This window comes from Megalopta genalis, chromosome 11 (assembly GCF_051020955.1).
Source record: "Megalopta genalis isolate 19385.01 chromosome 11, iyMegGena1_principal, whole genome shotgun sequence".
NCBI lineage: Eukaryota > Metazoa > Arthropoda > Insecta > Hymenoptera > Halictidae > Megalopta > Megalopta genalis.
The window spans coordinates 12,074,169-12,099,067 of NC_135023.1; the positions used below are offsets into that span (position 1 = coordinate 12,074,169).

Sequence of the window (24,899 nt, forward strand, 5' to 3'; positions counted from 1 at the left end):
GAAATTTTTGATCTGGATATACTGCTTATGTTTAAGCGACCACGCAGTCTTCTTCTAACATGTTCACTTCGTAACCACATTTCAAAGAAATGTCTAAATTTCCTAAAACAAATTGTTATACTGTAAGACATAACAAAGAACATAATAACAAGTGTTTTATGTGTTTGATCTGTTTTTGTTCAAGTGAAAATAGAGCACAGTAAAGAATATGAGATATTGAAGATGTCTTGTTTTGTTTGAACCTTTATTAATATAGTAACATGATTCATATATTCATTCACCTCTTTCTGATACATATTTTACATAAGAGCACATCAGGCTTTGACTAAAAATATTCCCCTACTACTAAGTGTGATAACTGATTTAGTAATATGCTATCTTTAGCAAACATTAAACGTAGGAAACATTTATAAGCTTAGATGAAATGCTTCCTATGTAATATTCACCAATCTATTATTTCAAATGTTTCCATTTGATTAAAAAAAGCTACATTAAACATATATTTAACTAACACACCCATCAACTCCAAAATCAAAATTGTATTATAAAAGTGGAATAATGTTTTTGTTAATATAAAGCAGTCGTATATATGTACATATATATGATAGACGCATTTAAAAATCTTCTATTTTCCCTAATCATTAATTATTCATATCCATTAGATATGTCATACATTTTCTGAAAAGCATCGCAATTAACATAAATTAAAAGTCTCGTTACGATGACAGAAATCATCGTTCAAGTAAGAATAATCGTACAATTGTATAAAATCCAGCTACGTATCGATCGAAACGATCACATATAATTCGAAATTCCGAATAATTAATATTTCATTATATCTCAGAAATTGCGCGGGAAAGAAATTCGATCGTATCGTAAAAAGGGGCGTTCCTGAGCCACGGTTCCTTGTAGTGCCTGTATAGATGCATGTATACATACTAACGTTCGAGCGTCACACCAAGCGAAACGCAGACATACGCGCATATGCACGCACACATACAGCATACACTTATAAGTATATATCGATTTATATGCGGTGTAATACCCGGTTACGTTTTCGAACGTTTTCAGAAAAACGACAGGCGATTCGTACGAGAGACCAACTGATCGTCAAGAAATTAAAAGAAAGTCGCGGGAAAAGGTCGTCCATGTTCGATAGCTATTTTACTTTATAGTCTCAACATCGGGTACAAATCGATCGAAAGTTTGAAAGTGCAATGTTGCGCCGCGGTAGCGGCGGCACCCAACAACAATCGTAACACCTGAAAATTCGCGCGAAAACTATTCGCCGGGGATAGACACTTAACCGATGCTCGGACTAATGCTATCGCTTACCATATCTCTGAAGTAACCGGCACGCTCGTTAAACACAGAAATAAGTCGGCACGTTATGTTCGTACGCGTTTCATTCAAATCCCTCGCTCGCGTTCACTTTTCATCCCCCCGAAACTAAACAATCATGGCTGCGGCGTCGCTCGAAAATACATCATGAATCAAAGGCGACACTTCTTTCTATCTAATGTATTTCACGATGTTGGCACGGCAAGAAAATTTACTGTATTTATTTATCACCCGACAGGAAACTTTACGTTGAACAAATAGAATTATTATTCTACGACACAGTTTTGCTGAAACTTGATTTACTTCTAGAAGCTTTCCGGTTACCAAGGCGACATCTATCTTTTGAAGAGGCTTCCTTCCAATTCTTACAACGGCGCTTGCCCATTAAAAGAAATCGAACCAAGTACATACATATCACTCGTAAAACTATGCTATTTACAATATTTTATGTAAATCAAAATAAATTTTATGTATTGTTACTAAATGCTACAGCTACATTAATCACAACTATGCGACGATATGCAGTAAAGAACAAAACTGAGTTAACACCTTTTAAAATGGAGTAACTTTTTTTAAAATTCGATTCAATAAACTGCTCCTTTTTTCTCAAAAGAATTCAAGTCGCTTAATGCAATTTTAAAAAAAGCTAATTGGTTTTGAAAGGTGTATGCTCCCTTTTACTCATCACTGTAACTAACATAATGTAAATGCGTTACAAAATCGGTTAGAAATAATATTTATATTTAAATGTTAGTATATAACAGAACTATTGTTATTTACATGTTGACGAATCACGAAAATATGTAAAAAATAATTGCGAAGCCCAAAAAAAAAAATACGATAACGCGAATTCTATACAAAAATAGCAATAAATATTTCAGACTTTTATTGAATTTTTGTGTAACTATTTACATTATTATATCATAAATTTTTTTCGATATCATATATCATTGTAAGAATAGCGAATAATAATTTTATATTATTTATAAAATCGTCTTATACTGTATACTAATCATGATTAGTTCGATATTTACAATGTGTATTAGAAAAAGCCAACTTGTACATCGACTATGTACAGCAGAATGGCATGTGTATAAATTGTAGTTATTAGTTACTTTGCACTTACGAATTAGCTATTTAATACAATCTTTTGTATACTTGCTTCGACTTCCTAATGCTATATTTGCTCGTGTGCTATTTCACTCACATATGAGACCACATTATATTATGTAAGCTTCTGCTGTTTATAGATGATAATGTCAAATGCAAAAGAAATTATATGCAGCTTTCATTATCTTTAAATGTCACATGTGGTGTAGTATTGTTCCGTTATCTCGAAACTTTCCTTTCTGACGAAGGAAAGGCCTATTTCTACGATCATAATTACATAAAACAACATACACTCTGGAAATTTAAAATAAATAACTAAAGTGTTGTTTCCTTTTGTACTTTATCGCTAGTCTACTAATAGTAACCATGTATCTATACAAAAAACTACTGCAATTTACAAAATCAAAATAATTTTTTATCTTGTAAACAAAATATGGCATTAAGTTTCTTCACTTGTTGAAACAGCGATGAAAAATGTATGAAGAGAAAAATTTTTTAGCATGTGTAGAGGAAAATATTGCTAGCGGTACTTCACCTTGGTACTTCACACTTTGCCTTACGTGTACGTGGAAGTAAAAACTTTGTAACGAATTTTATTATACATGTAACCATGGTTACGAGAAGTTCACTACTTGGCGCTGTAGCAAACATCACTATTTCGAGATAGAAGTAAAGAATGTAGTGGTCAAACGCCATTGGACGTTGTGGAATTTTGAATTGGTGGCCTCAACAGATCATGGTATTGCAGCAAAGCTTCGCGTAAAGATCTTGAAACTTGGCCCGATGCGGTAGCAATTGTACATTCTACTAGACAGGGATATAATCCAATCAGTTGCTCCCAAACGGATTTTTCAACTGAAAAATTAAATTAAAATTTTTTAGAATAATATCAAATTTTTTGGGAAACAATTAAAATATAATCCTTTGCATCACAAATTACTTTTTAACTCTTATCTGATTTGACGAAGCTAGCTTTTAATAATGTGACTTCAGTAAACAAAAATTTCATCAAATAACATATTATTAGCAATTGAAGAGTCTAGTTCTACACTACATGTGAAGTTAAGAATGAAACACCAAACATGAACGGGTAATTAAGTTACCTTATTAGCAAAATCATATTTTTGTTTTGATTTTAAATTTGAATTACCTTTATTTGGGGGTGCCTTTTTTAACGACACAACAAGCGTCGCTACTGCTTTCAAAACAAATGATATTTCTGATAATCTGTACCTAGAAAAGGTTCATATAATAAGTACTTAAAAATAAATAAAAAATCATCACATTTGACAGAGATGATAACACAACTGTATATCATTAAATATAGAAAAAATAACGAAATATATATAGAAATAATATGGAGAAAATAATGGAAAAAAATAACGAAACAATTACCTGGGCAATGGACATTTTCCACTACGCCTTTCATTTTCTATATATCGTCGCAATACTTCTTGGAACCTATGAAGAAGAGCAGTGACTGCCAATCTTCCAGCTACTCCTCCTTCGTCATTTTCAGTATTTTTTGACGAATCGTGCTCCGACTCAGTATTTAAACCATCCAAAAGAGAAAATTGTAGCAACGTTTCGAAGCATGTCTTCGCAAACTCTTCCCTCAATTTTGTTTCACCACTATTTTCTATTTAAAAAATGGAAACAGCATTAGAAACAGAATAAATTGTTTTAGATGTACCGATATTTGAATATTAGGACTACATACCAATGTTAGCTGTGGTTGCTGAATGTATAGAGCCTTTATTTAAGAGCATTACCACACGTAAGATAAACTGATGAGGTATATATTGTGAATGTGGCAAAACTTCATCACGCAAAAGTTCCATCACTTGACAATCTACAGCTTCGTCTGCTTGAATCTCTTCTACGCCCCGTTCCACGCTTAATACGCTGTGGTAAAAAAATATGTTATCATTTGTGCTCAATTATGCTGCTGTCATTGCTGTTATGGTGCTAAAATTTATTAATGTTACCTTTTGGGGAATAAAAAATCATCTAAGGTACTCGCGAGTTCTGGCCACATACTCTGAAATTGTTCTGGACATTTTCTGGCTAGTGGCAAACCAGTGTGCAAAACAGCAAGCAGACTAGTAACAGCTAATTTCCAAGTAGTCGGTGACGGACAAGCATATTTCATCGACAAAGGCACGTGTAACGCTTCTATAATGTGCTTTAAAACTTGTCCTTCTATTACAGCTACCTCATGAGCTGTCTTTTGATACAGCGTCACGACCATTGACAGGGCTTTCTCTCCAAAAGGAACATAATTCATAGTGACCCAGTCAGTCTAAATTAATAAGAAATTTTAATTAATATTCGTTTAACAAGTAAACAATATAATACTTGAAGCGCAGACACGTACTACTGAAACACCTCTAACTTGAGAAATATGTTTTGTTGGTATTTTACCATACGTGGGTGCTTCGCAAGCCAATTTAGAAAAACTAAGAAGCTGCAGAAAGATTAGAACGATCATTGTTCGCAGATTGTCGGGTCCATTTAACGCTTCCTATAAAACAATATTCGAATTAGTTACAAGTAGAAGAAAATCATTCAGAAGAGAAGCAGAAATTACAAACTTTTTGTAGAAGCTCCATAGAATGGAGCACACCGTCCTGTAAATGAGTAAGGACGACATCTGGCATTGTAGGTAAAATGTATGGCGTTGACTCACCATGCACCGGAACTGCCACGGCATTTTTCAGTACTATGCAAAGCTTTTGCAAATCCGGTCCAGTGAATCTGAGAAGGAAAGATAATTAGAATGGAAAAGGCTATTAAATCATCGCGGATAAGCGCCAACATATTGTACCAAAACATACTTGTTTCTGATGTGCTGAAAAACAGCTGGAAATATGTGAACTAATGCTGTTAAAAACGCTTGTGACGGTATGTAAGGTTCCGTTTCACCTTCTTGCGGTGGGGTTGTACTTTCCATTCCAATGTTAAGCCACACACGCCATGCGACAACCCATAATGCTTCTGAATCGTTAGATTGTATCACCTCATTGCTATCACTACCTTTTTGAAGGTACAAAATCTCTTGAAACGATTTCAGAGCTGCCAAAGATACCTGTGGATACACTTCAAGTTTAAGCATCGGTATTTTTTTTGCAAAGAAAACCAACGTTAGTACTGTACCTCGTTATTTTTACTAAGTGCAGAATTTTCTATAAACTCTAGCAAAAGCGACCAAGCTCTAGGAAAATCGCCCAACATTTGTAAAAGCTGGCGTTTTGTATTAAATACTCTCCCAACGCCACTCAACGTCAGTACCTATAAAATTGATTCTATTCACTAATAGAATACTTTTAAAAAAATAGATTTAAACTCTATTATCTTACAATAATATCTCAGAACAAAGAATCCATTAATATAATACAAACAATTAGTATCTAATATATGTATATGTTGAATTATTACCTGTGTTTCAGCCCACTGCTTCTGTGCTGTGTTTCGACTGTGATGAATGAGTATGTTTCCACTAGTGTCTACCTTTTCACTGCTAGCAGAGTTAGATAAACTTCTAACTTTATCCAATAATGGAAAAAGAACTTGCCAGAGAACAGCCTGCCATGTTGGCTGGTGCAACAGACTACCATGTGCGGATATTGTTGAAAATAAAGTTTGACTGGCTGACTTGCGCACTGCAGGTCTGGGATCCACGCATAAATCCCCTTAAAAATAGAACAGTACTCTTTATACTTTCCATTTTTTATTATAATTGCAACATTGCTTTATTCAGTTATTACTTATTACCTAATCTTGTATATAGGCACATCCAAAGCTTATCAAACGCCGGCATATTTGTTGTTCCAGGAAAATCCGGAAATACAGAGGACGAATCTCCTTTCAAAGAAACGCAAAGTTTCTCTTGATTTTGATAAAAATAATCGCTTATATTCCACTGTAAAGACACATAAAGATATTAATCAATTAGAGTTACTACTAAATTAAATGTACATGGTCTGTTGATTCGTTTATCTACTTTAAACTGTGTATGTTATACACGATAAAAACTGTTTGTTTTATTTAACTGCCTTGATTGTAATTTCATTCGTTCAAGATATTTTTGCTCGGACTTTAACAACGTTAGGCGCTTCTAATTCTTCTACAATTGGATGTGCGTGTCTTTTGATCATGTTTTCTTGATCTCATATATTCCAATCGAATTCCATGGCTCGAAACTTTTAACTTCACTTCTCATCTCTTGTACGATTGAAAAGGAATGCACAAGCAACACCATGATTAACACACATGCAGTTACGTAGTTTAGATATTGGATACTGTTATAAGAAATTTGTTCTTACCATCAATCCAACAGCAGTCAGTGAAATATTTAATTCTTGAGTTTGTGAACCAAATTTAGCAGCCGTGTCGACGCAAAGTGGAAGACACCGCCAAGGCATCACTGGCAGAAAATCAGTTACTACCAATTGTAAACACTGAAAAGCTATTCTAACTAAAGCCTCCCTGTAAAACATCATAAGGAGGAACATTATTTAACAATGTCGGGTTAGATTTATTTAAATAATATGCGAGGTATACCCATGGTGATCGGACACTGCTCCGATGATACCAAGTACCAAGGGCCATCCATGATACAATGTCTCTCCAGCACCATGTAGAACTTGCAGAACACATTCCAGCTGACGTTGCCTCACGTCACCATGACGCACCGATGACAACTCGGACAGTGGTCCCAACAGTAACGTCTGCAACTTCTGTGTAGAAAGTATGAACCATATTTTAATGCTTCATTCTGATAGAAGTTGATATAATTGAATGAACATGAATTCATTGACACGAATGGACATATGTACTTGATTATCACGCAAAGGCTGGGGATATTTATGTTGAAGTGCCATTTTAACAAGGTATGTGATAGCTTCCACTCCCCATTCCCTCATACGAATGTGCGGATGTTGACAAACTTCCAGCAAGTGATTTGTCAATGGTCTCCATAAAACCTCCACTCTAGGCAAATTCACCAAACCAGTTTCCAACAGTTTAGCAACAGCGAACAACGACGGTTCCTAATATAGACATTCATAATATATCTGTATAACTTTAAAGAAGTACACGTTATAAACATATTGTTACTTACTCGATTGGAATAAGCTAGCTCCATCGCTTCATGGCTCAGTTTGCAAAGAGCATCTATTAAGTGGTGAAGAGCTACATCATCTAAATGCTGACTACTTTCAAATAATCTACTAAGCATGGCGCTGAGAACAGGTAGATCCGCCATTACTGCATTTGTAAGTACTGCATTTGGATCTGCAGCAGTCCTGCCAGCTTTCAAGGATCCCCCTGTAGAGGGTTTTAAACCGAGTATCCAGACAAGATGTTGCAATGTTGTAAGTACCAAATGCCATGCACCACCAAGTATACTGCCATGACAATGCGCGAGTGATAGTAATGCACGCATGCATTGCAGATTCTTTGCTGTTAGCATCACGGGGCCCTGGTGTGCACCTGTTTAATCATAATATAATTTGATAGGGACTGCTCTATATTAGACAGAGCTATTTAAGCTTTTGTTATTTTTTACATACCAACAGGCAAAGATGCAGTGGGTAGTGGAGTACCGACAGCTACAACCTGTTGTCGGTAATCCGGTTCTCCCATAGTCAAATTATACTGAGCAGACTCTTGTTGTCTTGCACTTGGTATACCTTGTGGAGCATTGTACAGTACTGTCAACGCATAGTGAGGTGGCAATGAGGCTTTACATATCGCTGTGATGAACGCGTCACGAGGAGTTTGTAGTTCCAATTGTCCACATAAGGATGCGAAGATCTGGATAGCTTTCAGTACATTTTCTGTCGCAGATTCGTCGGTGCTGATAATTACAATAAAATACAAATTAGTTACATACACTTTTTAGAGCAGTTTTATGCCATGGAAAATAATATTCATGTACCTAGCATCGATCAGAGGGCTCAATGCGGCTAGTAAACCACACCAACTTGAATTAATAAGCTGAGTATGAAGTTTTCGTTCAGACTCGATCGGTTTGTATGATTGATTTCCTGTCATAGCTTCGCCGGAGCCATTAATAGCAAGGGCAATGGATCGTATAATGTCCAATAAACATGCATAAGCTATACTGATTCCATAGCCTATTGGTATTTGTGGTGGTTCACCTTTATCGAGCATATCCAAACTGAAAATTATTTTTGGTAAAAGTATTATTCTTAGAAACTGAGAAATAGAAGATCATAAATGATGCACTTACTAGGTAGATTTTGCTTGACCACTTGTGAAGGTTGCGACTACCGGCAACCAAATACCACGGGAATAAAAACCAGGCTGTGGTGAAACACCAGGGCCAATTGGCATTCCCGTGAATAACGGAGACGTAGTATTTTGTGGTATTGCTGCACCTGCCGCTGTATTATGGAATTATCAATATCGTTTTGTTTAAAAATATATAATTATTAATATATTTAAAATTACCCATATTACTCTGATTCATCATTTGTGGATTAACGAAAAGACTATGTACATAGGCACCCAAACTATTAACAATATCTTGAAAGATATTAGTTGCGTGAGGTTTCAAGTCGTAACATTCACAGAAGTTTGTAAGAAGATCAGCTTGCACTGTCATCTTATGTAAAACCTCCAGAGCTAAAGCTCTCTGCCAAGTCGGCTTGTCTGGATCCAAAAATTTCACAATCAAGGATAAAAATATTTCGCATTCTGTTACCTGAAAATATCAAATTTCACAATGTATATTTCACGTAATGATATATAACAAATATTTGGTAATTGTAATTTAAGATATTTTACTTACCAAAAGGGAATGATATTTCTGTATTAATATGGATACAACCCTAAGAAGTCTCATACTAATAGGGAAATAGGGTTTATCCAAAGGTGTGGCTTGTTGTAAGGATGCCGGGACAGAATTACGATATTTGATATTTGGTGAAAAAAGTTTAATTACAAGGGCGCAAACCCTTTCTTTCAAGAGGAAACTAAATTCTGGATGCTGTAAAAAGCATTGTTGTTTTATCACTCATATTCAAATTAATTGCTAAATATAAATACCTTGAAAAAAACTGAAGAGAAGTTTGTTAAAACAGACTCTAATAATTCCAATCCAAATGTACGTGTCATTTCAGTAATACCGATTAACCAGTAAGGTTGATCCGCATTTACCAATTGAACTAAATCCTATGAAAAAATATTACAAAATTAATTTTATAGCGTAATCTAATAAATAATCTCAGTGTACCTACTTGAAACATTAAATATGCATCAGCAGCACATGGTCCTAAACCTTTAGGTGCCTGATTAGTAGGGATTTTCAGTTCTTCTAAATTAATGTCATCTGAGTCTTCATTATCAGGACTTTGTTCATCTTCTGCAACAACACGTTCAAACACCAATGACACTAGTTGTCTTACAGTGGCTCCTGCTGTGTTGATTGTTGTACTATCTTTTGTAAAATGTAAACGAAAGCAAAGAACTAGATTCTGAAAATTAAACCACATAGTAAACTTATTCTTTAAGATATAAACTTTAATTTGAAGCCCATTGTATATTATTACCCTTGCGAGTGTTTCACCATGCACAATGGTATTACTTGTGAGTAACAAAGTTACAGTCTGTAACACTTTGACTTCTTCTGTTCCAGACTCCATCAACATCCATAATGTGTCCGTAATGTAACGTGCACCTTTTTGATCAACAGCTTGTTGTGTAATTAACCTTTGCATTATAGTTAAACAAAACTAAAACAATATAAAAAAATATAGTTTGAAACAATTTAATGATAATGATAGAAAATATTATAATTAAGAATAAGAACGTCTCATCCTTAGAAATATACCTTAATAATCTTCACGTCTTTGCTTTCACAGCCTTGAACCAAAGGGTACAAGATTTGATTTACAATGTAATAAATAGGAGCACCTAAGGCATTTGATGTAGTTCGTATTTTCGTGATTCCCTCTTCGCATGACTAAAATAAAATACATATAAATAAATATCACGATAGTTTAATGATTTATATAAATATTACGATGAGAAGGTGTATTACACCCACAATAATTTTCAAAAATGCTTTTTAATAGTTCGACAAACTAACCTCACTTTCTCACTAAACATTACGCTAAAATAAACATTTAACTATTCAATAAAACCTGAACAAGTACATACTTCTTTAATGTGCGGATACTTCTTCTTCGTTTCAGAAGCGAGGGCTTTCAAATCAGTTTGCAGTGACTCCAAAAATTTGGAAATATTTTCCGAGTTTGTCCCGACAGCTGCGTTCGCCATCGTATCGCGATTCTCTTTTACAGACTTACTATAAAAATCTATTTCATTGTAAGCTATAAGCAATCCTTTAATAAACACATACCGTCGTAATACAAATAGTATCTAACTGATAGTAGGTGAGTTGGCACGTCCCATGCCGATTATCACAAATGACAACGGACAGGTGACAATCTATCGAACTTGTCCTTAAACATTTTCAAACTTACGTCATTTTTAAGACATCTCTTCGAATAATTATTTAATGGCGTTTCTAATCGTTTGTTTCAAATTCTTTGACAATCGTGCTTTTCCTCGGTAAACAGTTATTTGCATCTTAATTGCAACACGATCAAGTAAATAATAAACCGTGGCATGCAATGGCGCTGATAACTCATACGATGTACATATGTATGTGTGTGTGTCCGTAGATGTACAGGTGCTTATAACTTCACCTTCGGTCACTCTATATTTAGAGTGGAAATGAACGTGGCATTCAAAGATACGTGCATTACAGAACGCACGATTATTACTTAAATTATAATAATGATTTAAGGTGATACAATTTCTTAAAAATATAACATTCTATTAATCAAATTAACACCTGACTTTGCATTCTACTATGTATGTAATTAAAAGCGCCAACCCATAGCGCTTAATTGAATAAGATTAAAATCTTCTTCCTACATCCGTGAACCACAAATTGGACAATGCCAGTGTATGTACCAAGCCATACATACTATGTATGCACATATATACATACTACGAGACAATTCCAAACACATTCTTATAATGGTGAAAAATTTGTACGATATTTTTACTGTGCATGGTAGCAAACGGTATTCAATAAATATACATAATTTCACGAACAGAATATTATCGCTATCCTTAATTAAAATGTTTTATCTATTAATTTGCCACTTTTCAGGATATTCTAAAATATTTTGAACATCACATGCCTTTTATCTTTTAAGAGAAGCTAGCAAATTAATAAAATCATTTATTTAAAAATGATTTTATTAATTTAGAACAGGGCTTGTCCACAACGGAGACAGGTCTGAAATATGCTGCAGAATGGTGGAGGGGAAATTTCACAAATGGGATTGGATAATGCCAATGGATTCCATTGGCAATTTCCAATAGCAGTGTAGCCAGCACACTCCGTTTTCCCCTCAACCACCCTGCACCCATTTCAGATCTATCTCCGAAAATGCTCTATCGCGAGCAAATTAATTCATTTTTAATGAAAAAGAGAACTTCATTTTTTGAGTAATCAGAAATGTTAATCAGTACAATTTAACTAAGAACGGCAGATATACACGATATACATACATACATACATAAATACATTAACTTGTGCACGCATGCGCATTTGAATTAGTCGCCGAGAAACGCCGCAGTTTAGAATCTACAAAAATGGTCCGTGGACAACGTCGGTGCGTAACTTCAGAGATTGCATAACCCACGAGTGAAGTGAGTTATAATTGAAGGGTTTGTCATTCTGTTGTATGATCAGCAATGTTCATAGTATACTTGTTGCTCACACGCGGCTAAGTTAGTTTGGCGGTTGGTCGAGGAGGGAAGAAAGAGGACAGTGACGGTTGTCCAAGGGTTTCTCCTCTCACGTTTTCGTTGGACTTCGCGAGCTTTCCGCAAGCTGGTGGAGCGCGTCCCGATCAATTAGCATATGCTACTTCCTAGCGGGAATTTTGTTTCACTGATCGAATAAAGGTAATTACATGACAGTACGTATGCATATATAGGTATATAGATATACGTTTCGATAATCCAGTGGTCCTCGGTTGGATTTTCTATGTCAATAAAAACGGAGCCGTTCCTGAGTCAAAACTTGACAGTATGTTTCTTCTTTTTTCTATAAAAGTAAAAGGCCGCCTTTCTAACCTAAATTCCAAATTCTGTCATGGACTATAATCTGCGGGGTAGGGTGAGGAGGGCGACAAGCGCAGGGTCTCCTTCCCTTTTTGACAGCTAAAAATACGGTTTTTGACGAAGCGTCCGCGAGAGCGAGCATCTTGACTATTTCGGCTACGATAAAACCAGTGGATACGTCCTGAATCGTTTACGCAGCATTCCACGCTGGAAATATGTACCTCGCCGTCTACTGCCGAATTATATGTCTATTTGCGAACTACAATTAATTATGTCTATGTCGCTTGCGTTAATCTCCGTAACCAGTGAACGAGCTTGTTGTTTACCTGCGATTCTTCTGCTTTACACTTATATGGTAGTACTTGAATCAAAATGAATTTAATATGCATGTGGTTTCAATAAGTATATCGAACCGTAATTTTTTGCTTTGGTGACAATATAATCTGTAGAATAGCTTCACGTGATGCGGACATATTTTTGTGTATTATTCTCTTTAATCGTTTCACTGTTAATGTCAACTAAATAAATTTTTATTCGTGTGTAGAATAAAATAGCATTAAATATTTGAAAACGTTTACGAATGTTACATATTAATATGGTAATTATTAGTAATAATTGATAATGAAATTTGCGAATTTTATTTTATATAATTTAACATAAGTTTCTATTAATTTGCTTTTAGAATTGGAAAAGTTTTATGTTAAAATCGCAGACACATTAATCTTAAAGGATAGGATAATTTTAGTTCGTATTATATTTACTATTACAAAAACAGTCTCATTTCTGAAAATAGAATAAATCACTATTTAAATTTAGATCAATTGGTCAGATCATAATAATCTTGTGTGGATCTTATCTGTGTAATTGATATTTATATTGATTCTACTTTTATTATTGTCCTTGTTATAAATAGAAATCTATAATAATCTTAGAATTATCTTGTATGAAAAGTTTTACTGTTGGAGAAACTAGTTATATTTTCTTATATTTATGTCAAATTATTTTTATAAATTCTACAAAGTATAATAATAATTTTATTTCAATTCATATTTTTACAGATACTTAGTATTAAATACTTTTTTACTGAATAAAAAACCAAACAAGTCTACAATTGAGCTGTATTAGTATTTTCTGTTTTTATATTTCTCTATATTGTGTTGTAATTTGTAATTATTTTTCTTTTATTTCTACCTATATATTTTTGATATTATTTACATTACATTTGCTTTACTATGTTTGTTACTAGTCTATTCTCAATCTATTTGAAACATACAAAGTATCTTTTGGAATTAGTAAATTGGTTTCGAAAGAGATATAAAGTATGTTAAAAAATTTATTTACAATCAAATCACTAAGATGGAGCTAATTTCATTGGTACTAGAAAGATGTTATTTGTACACAGAAATCATGTTCCATACTGATTTATGGATATAATTGATAATTTTATGAGTAAGCAATTCGATAACATTCATAGCTATAAATGGATTCATTATCACAAGGATTGTTACACAGATAGCTACTTCCTATTTGACATCATATTCAGTTGCTCATCCTCTATTTCATTGATATCCAAGTATTTTGAAATGCTGTATAATGAGCGATATAAAATTAGTTAAATATAATAATGAATAATCATGTGTAAGTTATATATTGATATATAGACAGGATCTGTGAATTTAAAAATGCAAAATATACAAACGTTTAAGATATAATTTTTCTTTTTAGTTTACAGGTAATTCAATATGTCACACCATTTTGTCACAGTTTGCGTAGTGTGCGTTTTGTGCGCAGCACATAATCCTTGCTCAGCACACACTGAAATATCAACTGCAGGACAGAAAGTTCGTAATACTGTGAATTCTGAGAATTTACCAAAACTTAATGAGCAGCTACAGCCATCATGGTTGCTAATGAAATTTAAAAAGTCGCAAGAGAAGGATAACAAGAAATTGAATTTAAACAATTTAGGCACTTATAAAAGTGGTGCTGTTAAATTTTCTAATAGTGAATTAAACAATAGTAATGTTAATGAAATACCTACATTGTTAGTGCCATCTACCATTGACGAAGTTCACACAAAAAGAAAAACCATCCTACAGGATATGAAAGTAGACAAAAATGTTGAAGACACTCGTGTTCCAGAGATAGAGGAAAATTATACAACTTTAAAAGATTTAGAAATAATGGAGAGACTAGGACAGACTGAGATAAGTTACAATAGAGGATTGAAGTCTACAAGGTCTACAAAAAATCCCAATTCGGTCACTATGATTAGAAAAAAAAGAAATGTAGATGTCATAGATGAGAAGTATTTCATGAAAAAAATTTTTGAGACTTATGGAGATGGTACTAGTGTGACTATAGAAGGTTTTGAGAAGTTATTGAAAAAATTAGGATTACTGAGGTTATTAACAGATGTATCTAAATTAGAAGATCTTAATGCTATTGCTAGTCATCATCCATTAGGTAAGTTTACTTTCATCATTTTGATAACTGTATATATGAAAGACAAAACATATTTTAGTGTATGACACATAGAAAATATCAATATATTACTTTTAATTATCAATTAACAGCCCATCAATCATAATAAATCTCCCCTAATGTATCTACATACATCTGCTTTAATCATACCTTCTGAATTGATTCTACATATATAAGAGTCATTTTAATAATAATAATTTAGCTTAATTTGAGGGTCCAAACTTCTGTTCAATGGTCCTATTAAGTTACTTATTGATTTCATTGGACTACTTTGGTTCTTTATTAAAACCTGTTCACAGTAATTTACTGTGAGAAAAAAATACACGCTAAAGTAAACAAAAGTGCGGACGTTAAAGTGGGCGCTACTGTAATAAAAAAGTCCATTAGTTTTACAGTTCTGATAATATCTATAAATAAAATACAATGCTACTTATGTTTATATAAGATATAATTAAATAGTCCTTATGTAATCTTATCTTCTACAAGATAAGTAATGTTTGTTACTGTTCTATTATCATATACACAGTGGTCTCTAAAAAGAAAACTTTTTGTTGTAGAAAAATCAAAGAGCGTGCAAAATAGTGGCCTATCAGAGTATGAAAACGGAATCAGAAAAGAACGGGTAAGATAAATTTTGATTACCAAAATTCATTTTATTATAGAAGAATGGAACACACTTCTTTTCCTAATACATCAAAGATTTCTCACACATAATTGTCCCCAAATTTCAGTGCTTAAATAGCAAAGAATTATTAAGTACTGTTGCAAGAGATATGCCCTACAATTCCATCACTAATAATAATACAACATTACCAAGTTGGCTTTTTGAACGTGTGTGTCCAGCTCTTGTTTACCAATTAGCAGGCGAATCGAGTTCAGAAAGAAATGGATGCATTCTTGTACCAGAGAATTATAAACCAGTAATAGTTACTAAATACCTTGGAGAGGATGTATCGCGTAATATGGTTCAAGGTAAAAAATATAATGCACACAAGCCTTAAACGCTGAAATCATCATGAAGTGCTAAATACAGTTTTTTTTTCTATTTCAGTATGGGCCTATTCTATAATCAGTATTCTAATAATTAGTCTCTGCGGTTTATTTGGTGTAGCTGTTATACCTTTCATGGGTAAAATTTACTATCACCAATTATTGCAGTTCCTAGTTGCTCTTGCTGTAGGAACATTATGCGGCGATGCTCTTATTCATTTGTTACCCCATGTAAGTCTTCTGGTGAGGAATAGTCTTTAACGATCATTGTAAACTAGTAATTATATTGTTTGCTTTAGGCGATGATGCCGCATCACACACACGATCACCATGGTCATGATGATAATGATCATGCTGAGATAGATCATAAAGAACAACACAATATAAATATGTGGAAAGGGGTAGTGGCAATGGCGGGTCTTGTATTATTTTTTTTTACGGAGAAAGCTTTGACATTGGTTGCAGAATGGAGAAAGCTTCGGCAACGCCGTAATAAGGTATAAATAAAATGTAATATAAATAAAAATTGCAAAGACAGAAAATATAAATATAGAATTCGTTTTAGCTCCCTTCGCGTGTTCGGGTAATGCGTGAGACGGACGGACCAAACAGCAACGTTGTTGGCGAGAAGCTTTGCAAACACAAATATTCATCGTACCCTTATTGTTATGGAGAGATTAACACTGATGCCCAAGGTAGAATATTGTATCCACTTTTTACAAACTCGAATACGTTATCGTTGGTAATGTTCACATCTTTTACTACATCTTTTAAGCACTATTAAGTGGGATGCTTAATCTATTTACTGTTCAGATAATCATCATAATCGTCAACACAATAACCACGAGAAACCTCCTGTTATCGATGAGGAGAAACCATTAACATCAAATTGCAATTCAGTTTCTAAAATAATGACGAACGACGGAGAAAAGAAATCAAACGAAGAGTGGAGATTAGATGATTCAATTGTAAATACTAAGAAAAACACGGATGGTGCTGATATACCACTAAATAAATCTGAAAGTTATACTGTTATTATACGTGAGCACGAAACGAAGCACCATGGTCACACCCATTCCCACGGTATGATTTAATTGATTAATCTAACTTCATTACTTACATATATGTTAAGTAGCTCAATTAAATGGTTAAATGTTTTTATTAGGCCATGTACATTCTGCACCAGAATCTTTATCAAGTGTTGCTTGGATGGTAGTTATGGGCGATGGTTTACATAACTTCACAGATGGTATGGCCATAGGTGCTGCTTTTTCAGCGAACATAGCTGGCGGTTTCTCAACGGCTATAGCTGTGTTTTGCCATGAATTACCTCATGAAATAGGTACTAAACTTAAATTTTAATTTTAGTAACTTGTGCTAAAGATGATCAAAGATTTGATTTTAATTTATTTGCCTAAATAGGAGACTTCGCGGTTTTATTGAAAGCCGGAATGAGCGCTAAACAAGCTGTCTTTTATAATCTGTTATCTTCCGTACTTTGCTTATTTGGAATGGTATTTGGAGTACTGTTGGGTAGCACTCCGGCTGTGAGTAGCTGGATGTTTGCAGCTGCTGCAGGAATGTTTATTTATATAGCATTAGTTGACATGGTAAGTAATATCTAGTTTCTATTTATTGAATATTTTTCTTACAATGGCAGTCTAAAAAGAAGATTGTATTATTAACACATTTCATAATGATAAGTAATGATGTCTTGATAAAGACAGTATTAATAACTTAAGAAGATGATCTCATCTAGTTGAACCATTCTTTTTATTAAATTCTAATTACTATTAATGATGTAATAAATATGTACGTGTAATTTAGATTCCAGAATTATCTTCAAGTCATTCTGCGGAACGTAGTTCTCAGTGGCAATGTATTCTACAAGGGCTAGGGCTATCATGTGGCCTTGGAATAATGTTAGTTATAGCACTTTATGAACACGATCTTAAGACTATGTTCAGTGATTAAATTTTCAAAGACTGACAACTTTTTAATGGTAAGCTTGCAATACTGCCTACAGACCTATATGTTATAGGTCACTACCTGAGTCAATAAAACTTTAGTTGTGAGTTCTTACCGAAACAACACTTTCTTTATAAGACTAATTTATTTTTTCCTTCTTTGTATGCCTAGCATAAGATTTTCTGTTGACAGCAACATACTTATTGTTGTTAAAAAGAAAAGAAAAACTTAATATGGTACTAAAACGTAATAAATGCTAAATGTTTTATAACATTTATAACGTTAAGAGTATTCAATGCACAAGAACGAATGAAATAGGCAATTCGAAGAAATTTAGATAATTCAAATACAACGACAATATTTGAAGTATACTTATTAGAAATCGTACGTGAGATATTATGTTCTCTGAAAGTAACGTTAAAAGGAAAAGGATCGTGAATAAGATTTAAATACTTTGAAATTTATTCGGCAGAACATTATGAAGATAGGTAAATATAGTTAATTATTATTGCATAATTGTTTGATATATTCCTTACGGAGAATTTGTGAAAATGTCATGCAGTTGTCGATTAGTTATAATTGAATTGTATCAAAAAGCAAACTTCTTGAAAAATTTATAATATTATTATTCTCTTTTAATTATCAATTGCTTGGCGTTTACGCAATTTATATATACTTCATAACTATTAGCGCTCGGATTTATCTGTTGTTATATTTAATGATTGTATTCTTTATTTTGGTACTATAATTTAGATACTATTTCAGATAAATACCCCTTTATTGAAACGATGTCGCAAATAATGCTGTCGTCAGATGTATTATTGAAATTAACAAAGTGCAATATCTTTTAAGATCATTTTAAAGTCAAGTAGATATGCGTTAGTTGAGACATAAAACTTATAATAATACTAAGAAAAGATAGTGATATTAAAACAACATCAAATTATAGAATATCAGATATATTCATTGATCATATTTGCATTTTGAGTTTACAGATACGTTTGTTTCTTAAAACTTTGGTGCTCCTCCAATTACGGTGTTTTATTGTAATTATCCTCGATGTATTATACACGAATTTTTCAATTACAATGCTGCCAGTAAGGTGCATACACGGCCTTTTTTCAGCAAGCACACTTTGTGAAATACGATGTTTCGACACTGCTATAGTACATTTTAATTTTACTTAATATCTTACACTCTCGCACATAAAATAATTTTGTCATATTGACTTAAATGAACAAAAATGGTACAAAAAATACTACACCATTCGGAATGATTGGATAATATTCACACTTCTCAAATATTCTCCTGTTGTAATATGTAATTACCAATATTGTTTTATAGGTAATTATCATTCTATGTACATATCTGCATGTCACGCCATAATATACAATTGAAACTTAAAAATTCAAATAATTGTAGCTGTAAATCTAAATATTTTTAGCTGTACCTATGTAAATTAATAATAACTTTATCCATGACTATAATGGAAAAAAATTTAATTGCAAATCATTAAATTTTCAAAAATTATGTTCCAAACGAAACTTATTTTCTCAATGTCGTATATAATCATTTCTAATCTATAATGCATTTATCGTGGCAACTACCGCAAGAAAATAGAATGTCCGTGCAAATAATCTGTGGCTGCAAGGAAGAATGCCACAAGTTACATGTTGTTACTTCTGAAATACTGTCGCCTAAAGTTCTGATCACTAAATACTTCGTATTAGTAGTGTTTCAAATTACAGAATTTTTTTGAATCTATAGAATTTGTTTCCACGATGTTTCTTCTGATAAATACATAAATCCTATATGCTACACTTCAATTAATGCATTAACTTAAATTTTTTAAAATTTTGCAACGGCGTTTTTTCTTATAATCACGGATATGTATTATGCACCTTCTCTATTACTTAAAAAAGAAGAATGTACCATTTAAACAACCAAATCGCGGAAAAAACCTCATGTACTTATTGTAAGTTACTTATGACAATTATTTTTTGTATGTTAATATTAATGCTACAATCAATAGCAATGTATTTTTTTACAGAAAATGTAAAAATTAAAAAAAAGCATTGTATTCTTGTAAGCGCACATTTTTTCTTAAATTGCATCTTATATTAATACTGATGTAATTAACCGAATGATTTGCGCTTTTTTGTAAAAATTGAAACGCTGAGTATAAAAAAGTTAGTTTTCACATATTATTACGTGTTTATACATTATTACACTTCCTAAGTAGTTCTAATTTTCCTCGCATAAAACATGTTGCTTAATAATTCCATATTACGAATCTTTTATCTATTTACCTTAAAAAAACATATGAACAGTTTAGGGGAAGAAAGTATATCATAAAGGGTTCAAGAAAAGTTTACAAACGATTATCCTTTTTATTTCTTCAAATTGATTAGTAAAAGGATCTTAGTGAGTGACATATTTACAAATGAAGTACTTAACAAATATAACATACACGAATGGTTTCTGTTGTCATATAATATGTATCATCTATTCAAAATATTTGTCCAGCGTTTAAACAATCAATAAATAATTGTAATACAACTTTTCACTCATTACGTATTTCAATATTGTTAAGTAATACGATGTTATCCAAGTAACTTTATCAAAGTTATGTAACAACAGATATCAATTGTGAGCTGTGAGAGATCATAGAAAAATATGTCATACAGAAACGAGGTCATCTTTATCACTCATCTGTGCTGATAAACTAAACGCAGTGTCCGTGCTAGCTTCGCTATTTAAGCTTTCATTAAACACTGGCTTTATGTGAGCAGCATCGCTCATTTCTCTCATTAACCCAGCCATGTCATCATCTGGATCAATTTCTTGCATTTCACCCACTACGTCGATCTCCATGGACTGACTATCTGTTATCGACATCTCTGGCACTTCCGGCTTTATTTCCTTAAACTAATTTAAATCATTATGTTTATATTATCCATAATCATGATTATGATAAGAGTAATTTTAACGTTTACCTTCATGGATTCTAGTTTACATTCAGATGGTAAGTTCATATGGAAAACACAATTTGTATCAAAAATCACAGGTACTGGCTCATGGCATTCTATATCTGCTCTAACAGCACCACAAGCTTTGAATAAAACTTGATGTTGATCCTGCCAAAGTTATATGATTTTTTTTACACTGCTATTTGGTATGGTATTGTTGTAGTAATTCAGAAATCTTACTTTAAGAATATGTTTACGACAATGCTTTGCAGCAGGAAGAGTTCTTTCTCCGCATTTCACTCCTCCTTCTGTGAATATACATTTTGATATACTAGGAATTTTTTGTGCAGGCCCTTCAGTTGCCTATAACCAAAAAGTATTTATTTTACAACTGAAAAGAATTTTAATGAAATAAAATCATGGTTTTTTTTGCTCATTACCTGTGCTCTGCGCTCTAATGATTTTCTATATAGAATAGCCTCGACTCCACTTCTTCTGTGATATCGATTTAAAGCTTTTAATTTCTCATACATTTTCTTTTCTTTTGCAGTTTCCTTTGGTTGATCATGTATGGCACACAAGGTTTCCTTTTCCTTTTTAAGACCATGCAAATATTTTCGTCTCTTTTCTTTCAATGTGTACTGCAGTCTTCTGTATTGATCTATATAAAGTGACTGTAATCGTATCAATTTTTCTCTCGCAATATATATCACCTCCTCAGCAGTAAAAATTCCTGCATGCCTTAAAAAATTAATACTATTTATTTGATAGAAATAAGTTCCTTATCTTTGCATTAAGCAGCTACAACAGTTGAGTAAGTAGTATCGAGATTTTGAAAATTTTAATTGTGCAAATTAAACGATTAAAGATTAAAAGTTTTAGAAAGATTTGCTCAAGCTAAAGCATGCTAGCTGATATTCTACAAGCAGTCATATTTTTTGAATGCGTTAGACACTGTTATGTCTGCAGCATAATCTTATCCTTACTTTAAGGGATCTTCTTGTGCGCTATACAAACTTTCATTATCACTATCATCTAGATAACTTCCTCTTAATGTATCGTTTACTACAGTAGGCTCAACATCACTGTCCGAAGAACTTGCATAATCCAAAATATCACATCCACTTGCATTTACCTTAGTTGCATCTACCTCAGCTGAAATCAAAATACACAACTAATGTCCGCAATTCTAAAGTTCATAATAAAAATTTTAATTTAATTCTTACTGAAGGGATCTAATGCTTTGACTTTCCCTTCTTCATCTTCAGTATCTTCTGTACTGGAATCAGTTGGCTTAACATAGTGACTTAAATTGAGTAAAAGCATTTCAGGTGTCTGTGGCAATGCATGACGTGATGTTGACTTAATGCGCGCAATCTGGGCCTTTCTAGTGTGCTCAGAACAATATCTGTAAAAAATGAATAATTTAACGAAGTCCAAAGAACGTTGTATAAAATGATCTTTATAAATGTAGCCATTCTACGTACGAAATATCCCTTCTGTCTAACTTTGGTGCTGGGTTCTGGCATTTCCTGCCATTAGTATTGTACACGAAACCACATTGTTTGTAAGGTGCATTTGTATCTTCCAGGATATGCTTGGCACAATAATTGTATCCCTCAAGACAAGGCTGTGAGCATTCATAAGATGCATATAAACAAACTTGCATTTGCTTTGGCTTCTTTGTGACTGTTGTAGTCACAGGCATTGTTTTTGGGATGCGAAACATACCTTGCCTATGTAAAGAATGAAAAATATATCAATTAAAAAGAAACATCTCAAAGATTGATATTTAAAACATTCGAAATAAATATTATGTATTGATAATATTTCAACACGATCTACAAATTCTAATTTGCCGCCACTAATATCGGAAATCAAAACAAATACATTAATTTTGTTGTTCGACGACATTCTCCGAATGTATGATCACTCCGTATATCAAAAAATATATAAAATATAAAGTATCGTAAATATATATATCTGCATTCGCTTTTCAAGATACAAATTTAAAGAAAGCGATATTTGTAACAAGTGGTAGTTGGCCGCCATTTTGTATGTGGGATGTTGAATGAAGTTTCATTGATGTATGTACGGATTTCGAAAGAATGAGGCGGACATGTGATTGGTTTTTGTGAAAAATCGGTAAAAAGGGAAATCAGCGGGACTTGAGAAAGCCGCGAGACATAAATCTTTTTAGAAACTCACCGTGATCACTTACATCAAATCCTTCGGAACGGAAAGACAGTGCCAACCGATTCACGCTTGTCACCGTCAACGTTGTTCTGGAAACTTCAGAGGGGGAAAAAGATAATACAAGTGAAACGTAAAGTAGTGGCGATAGTGCCGTAAGTCAAAATGATGCGAATCAAAAAATGATAAATACTTGATAGGGAGCACTGGGTCCTTCGGTAGGACTGAGATAACGGGAACGCTACTACAGGGATAACATTGGCTGCGTGCACATACTACTAGCTGAACGAAGGTTGCGTCACTTCCGGGAGTTTAAAGCTCAAAAGTTCTAATTGATAAACTACGTGATTCATACCTGTCGGTAGACTGAAAAACAGTTCAGGTAGGTTATGACGTTGGTTGTAAAGTGTTAGCCGAATTGGTTTTACGTTACGCACGCGTATTTACTGCTAACCAAACCGTAACGTGCTCAGGATCGAAAGAATTCCTCTTGTACAAGGCACACGCGTTCGTCGCACTAACCGTGACGACGTAATTGCATCTTTTTGTGCAACAGAACAAGTAGCACTTTATGGTTCTCAGACAAGATGGGGTAAATTTCACGAGAGTGCGTAAAACCATCGCATGCTAAGTATTTTCTATATAATGTTACATAATAGATGGGACAAAAAATTCGATACCTTCAAGGAACGGTAAAAAGTATTTATAATATAACTTGTTCTGAATCTGAGTATAATAACCTATTTTTTTCTGTAACCAACCTCATAGCCTGCCGAAAAATAATTTAAACGAAAATCGCTTAACACGGTGATATACGAATAAATGATGCGTGCGGAGGATATTTCCGTGCAATAATGGACGCCTTACAACGTTGATTACCTTGTGTACCTAACATATTATACATATATCGAGTTCTAAATCACAACCCATTCTAAGACCGTGTTTTAAATGCGTAAATGTTCCGAGGAAATTGCGAGGAATAAACTACACGTAAAAAAAAGACAAAAATGCAACGGCCCCTATAAATGAATTTTAAAGTATAAATAAAACTTGTTACTGTGATGCACTTATCAAAGAGACGATTTTATTAACTTATTACAATTATACAGTAAATCCTGTTTTGTAAAACGACTACTCGTGTAAATAAAACGTCCTCGAAAAAAGAAAAAACCGGAACCGATATCGTAACGGTGTCAAGAAGTTCCGTTCGAACTTCTGTAAACTACGACAATCTATTATCATATAAATATAAGAGTACTGAAGCCTTTGAAGCATTTCCGAAGTTGATTTTTTCATTTCCTGCACGATTCTGAAGCAGTGTGGTGAAGTTTGACGCGAACAGGAATAATTCGTCGTCGAAAAAAAAGTCATGTCAACGCGAACTTCCGACTTGCTTAGTTAAGCACTCTAATATATAGTTACATATTAAGCGAAATTTCTATGACTGTATCGTAGGCGAAGTTTACAAAAATATTAGAAGCACTAGTACCAAGCTTAGAAAAAAAAATTCTAACAAAGACATTACCCCCTCTTGATTAACGTGTGATTATGGTTCACTGTGAAAAGTTTCGCCGCTATAAGCTCAGTGTGGAGTTTTCGGTTGGCATAGTGACGTGAAGTTTCCAATGTGTCGCGTCGTGTGTTTGTGCTCGCCACCACTGCCACCGTCGC

General features: G+C 33.4%; 3 protein-coding genes across 14 annotated transcripts; 1 reads left to right on the forward strand and 2 right to left on the reverse strand.

Moving 5' to 3' along the window:
* Positions 1 to 2,212: 2,212 nt before the first annotated feature.
* On the reverse strand, positions 2,213 to 11,146 carry mon2 (Mon2 homolog, regulator of endosome-to-Golgi trafficking). Of its 2 annotated transcripts, none has more exons than XM_033479992.2 (25): positions 10,639 to 11,146; positions 10,310 to 10,441; positions 10,029 to 10,211; positions 9,717 to 9,953; positions 9,526 to 9,651; positions 9,269 to 9,466; positions 8,929 to 9,181; positions 8,708 to 8,861; positions 8,393 to 8,635; positions 8,025 to 8,311; positions 7,574 to 7,944; positions 7,290 to 7,502; positions 7,015 to 7,190; positions 6,777 to 6,939; positions 6,226 to 6,373; positions 5,890 to 6,143; positions 5,608 to 5,742; positions 5,289 to 5,539; positions 5,046 to 5,208; positions 4,829 to 4,975; positions 4,440 to 4,753; positions 4,172 to 4,356; positions 3,847 to 4,090; positions 3,602 to 3,678; positions 2,213 to 3,306 (listed from the first exon to the last, which is right to left on the reverse strand). In XM_033479992.2, the coding sequence occupies exons 1-25, from the start codon at positions 10,756 to 10,758 to the stop codon at positions 3,137 to 3,139; spliced, it is 4,944 nt and encodes a 1,647-aa protein (XP_033335883.1). In that variant the 5' UTR covers positions 10,759 to 11,146; the 3' UTR covers positions 2,213 to 3,136. The 2 variants fall into 2 exon arrangements, with proteins under 2 accessions (XP_033335883.1, XP_033335882.1); XM_033479991.2 differs by having other exon boundaries at positions 3,602 to 3,684.
* Positions 11,147 to 12,248: 1,102 nt separating this feature from the next.
* LOC117226137 (zinc transporter foi) lies at positions 12,249 to 20,270 on the forward strand. 6 transcript variants are annotated; one of them, XR_013034466.1, is made up of 13 exons: positions 12,250 to 12,465; positions 14,350 to 15,090; positions 15,666 to 15,730; positions 15,840 to 16,080; positions 16,160 to 16,329; positions 16,398 to 16,595; positions 16,664 to 16,793; positions 16,912 to 17,181; positions 17,264 to 17,440; positions 17,521 to 17,708; positions 17,926 to 18,100; positions 18,238 to 18,554; positions 18,832 to 20,270. XR_013034466.1 is itself a non-coding variant. In XM_076525446.1 (13 exons), the coding sequence occupies exons 3-12, from the start codon at positions 14,367 to 14,369 to the stop codon at positions 18,070 to 18,072; spliced, it is 2,310 nt and encodes a 769-aa protein (XP_076381561.1). In that variant the 5' UTR covers positions 12,250 to 12,465; positions 12,617 to 12,979; positions 14,350 to 14,366; the 3' UTR covers positions 18,073 to 18,100; positions 18,238 to 20,270. The 6 variants fall into 6 exon arrangements, 5 of the variants coding, with proteins under 5 accessions (XP_076381564.1, XP_076381561.1, XP_076381560.1 ...); XM_076525446.1 differs by adding an exon at positions 12,617 to 12,979 and having other exon boundaries at positions 18,238 to 20,270; XM_076525449.1 differs by having other exon boundaries at positions 12,249 to 12,479; positions 18,238 to 20,270.
* Positions 20,271 to 20,436: 166 nt separating this feature from the next.
* dgt1 (KAT8 regulatory NSL complex subunit dim gamma-tubulin 1) lies at positions 20,437 to 24,877 on the reverse strand. Of its 6 annotated transcripts, none has more exons than XM_033480276.2 (9): positions 24,754 to 24,877; positions 23,244 to 23,327; positions 22,523 to 22,771; positions 22,262 to 22,443; positions 22,022 to 22,190; positions 21,476 to 21,791; positions 21,276 to 21,398; positions 21,063 to 21,203; positions 20,437 to 20,994 (listed from the first exon to the last, which is right to left on the reverse strand). In XM_033480276.2, the coding sequence occupies exons 3-9, from the start codon at positions 22,762 to 22,764 to the stop codon at positions 20,746 to 20,748; spliced, it is 1,422 nt and encodes a 473-aa protein (XP_033336167.1). In that variant the 5' UTR covers positions 22,765 to 22,771; positions 23,244 to 23,327; positions 24,754 to 24,877; the 3' UTR covers positions 20,437 to 20,745. The 6 variants fall into 6 exon arrangements, with proteins under 6 accessions (XP_033336167.1, XP_033336161.1, XP_033336166.1 ...); XM_033480270.2 differs by lacking the exon at positions 24,754 to 24,877 and adding an exon at positions 23,584 to 23,723 and having other exon boundaries at positions 23,257 to 23,327; XM_033480275.2 differs by lacking the exon at positions 24,754 to 24,877 and adding an exon at positions 23,584 to 23,723.
* Between the last annotated feature and the right edge of the window lie 22 nt (positions 24,878 to 24,899).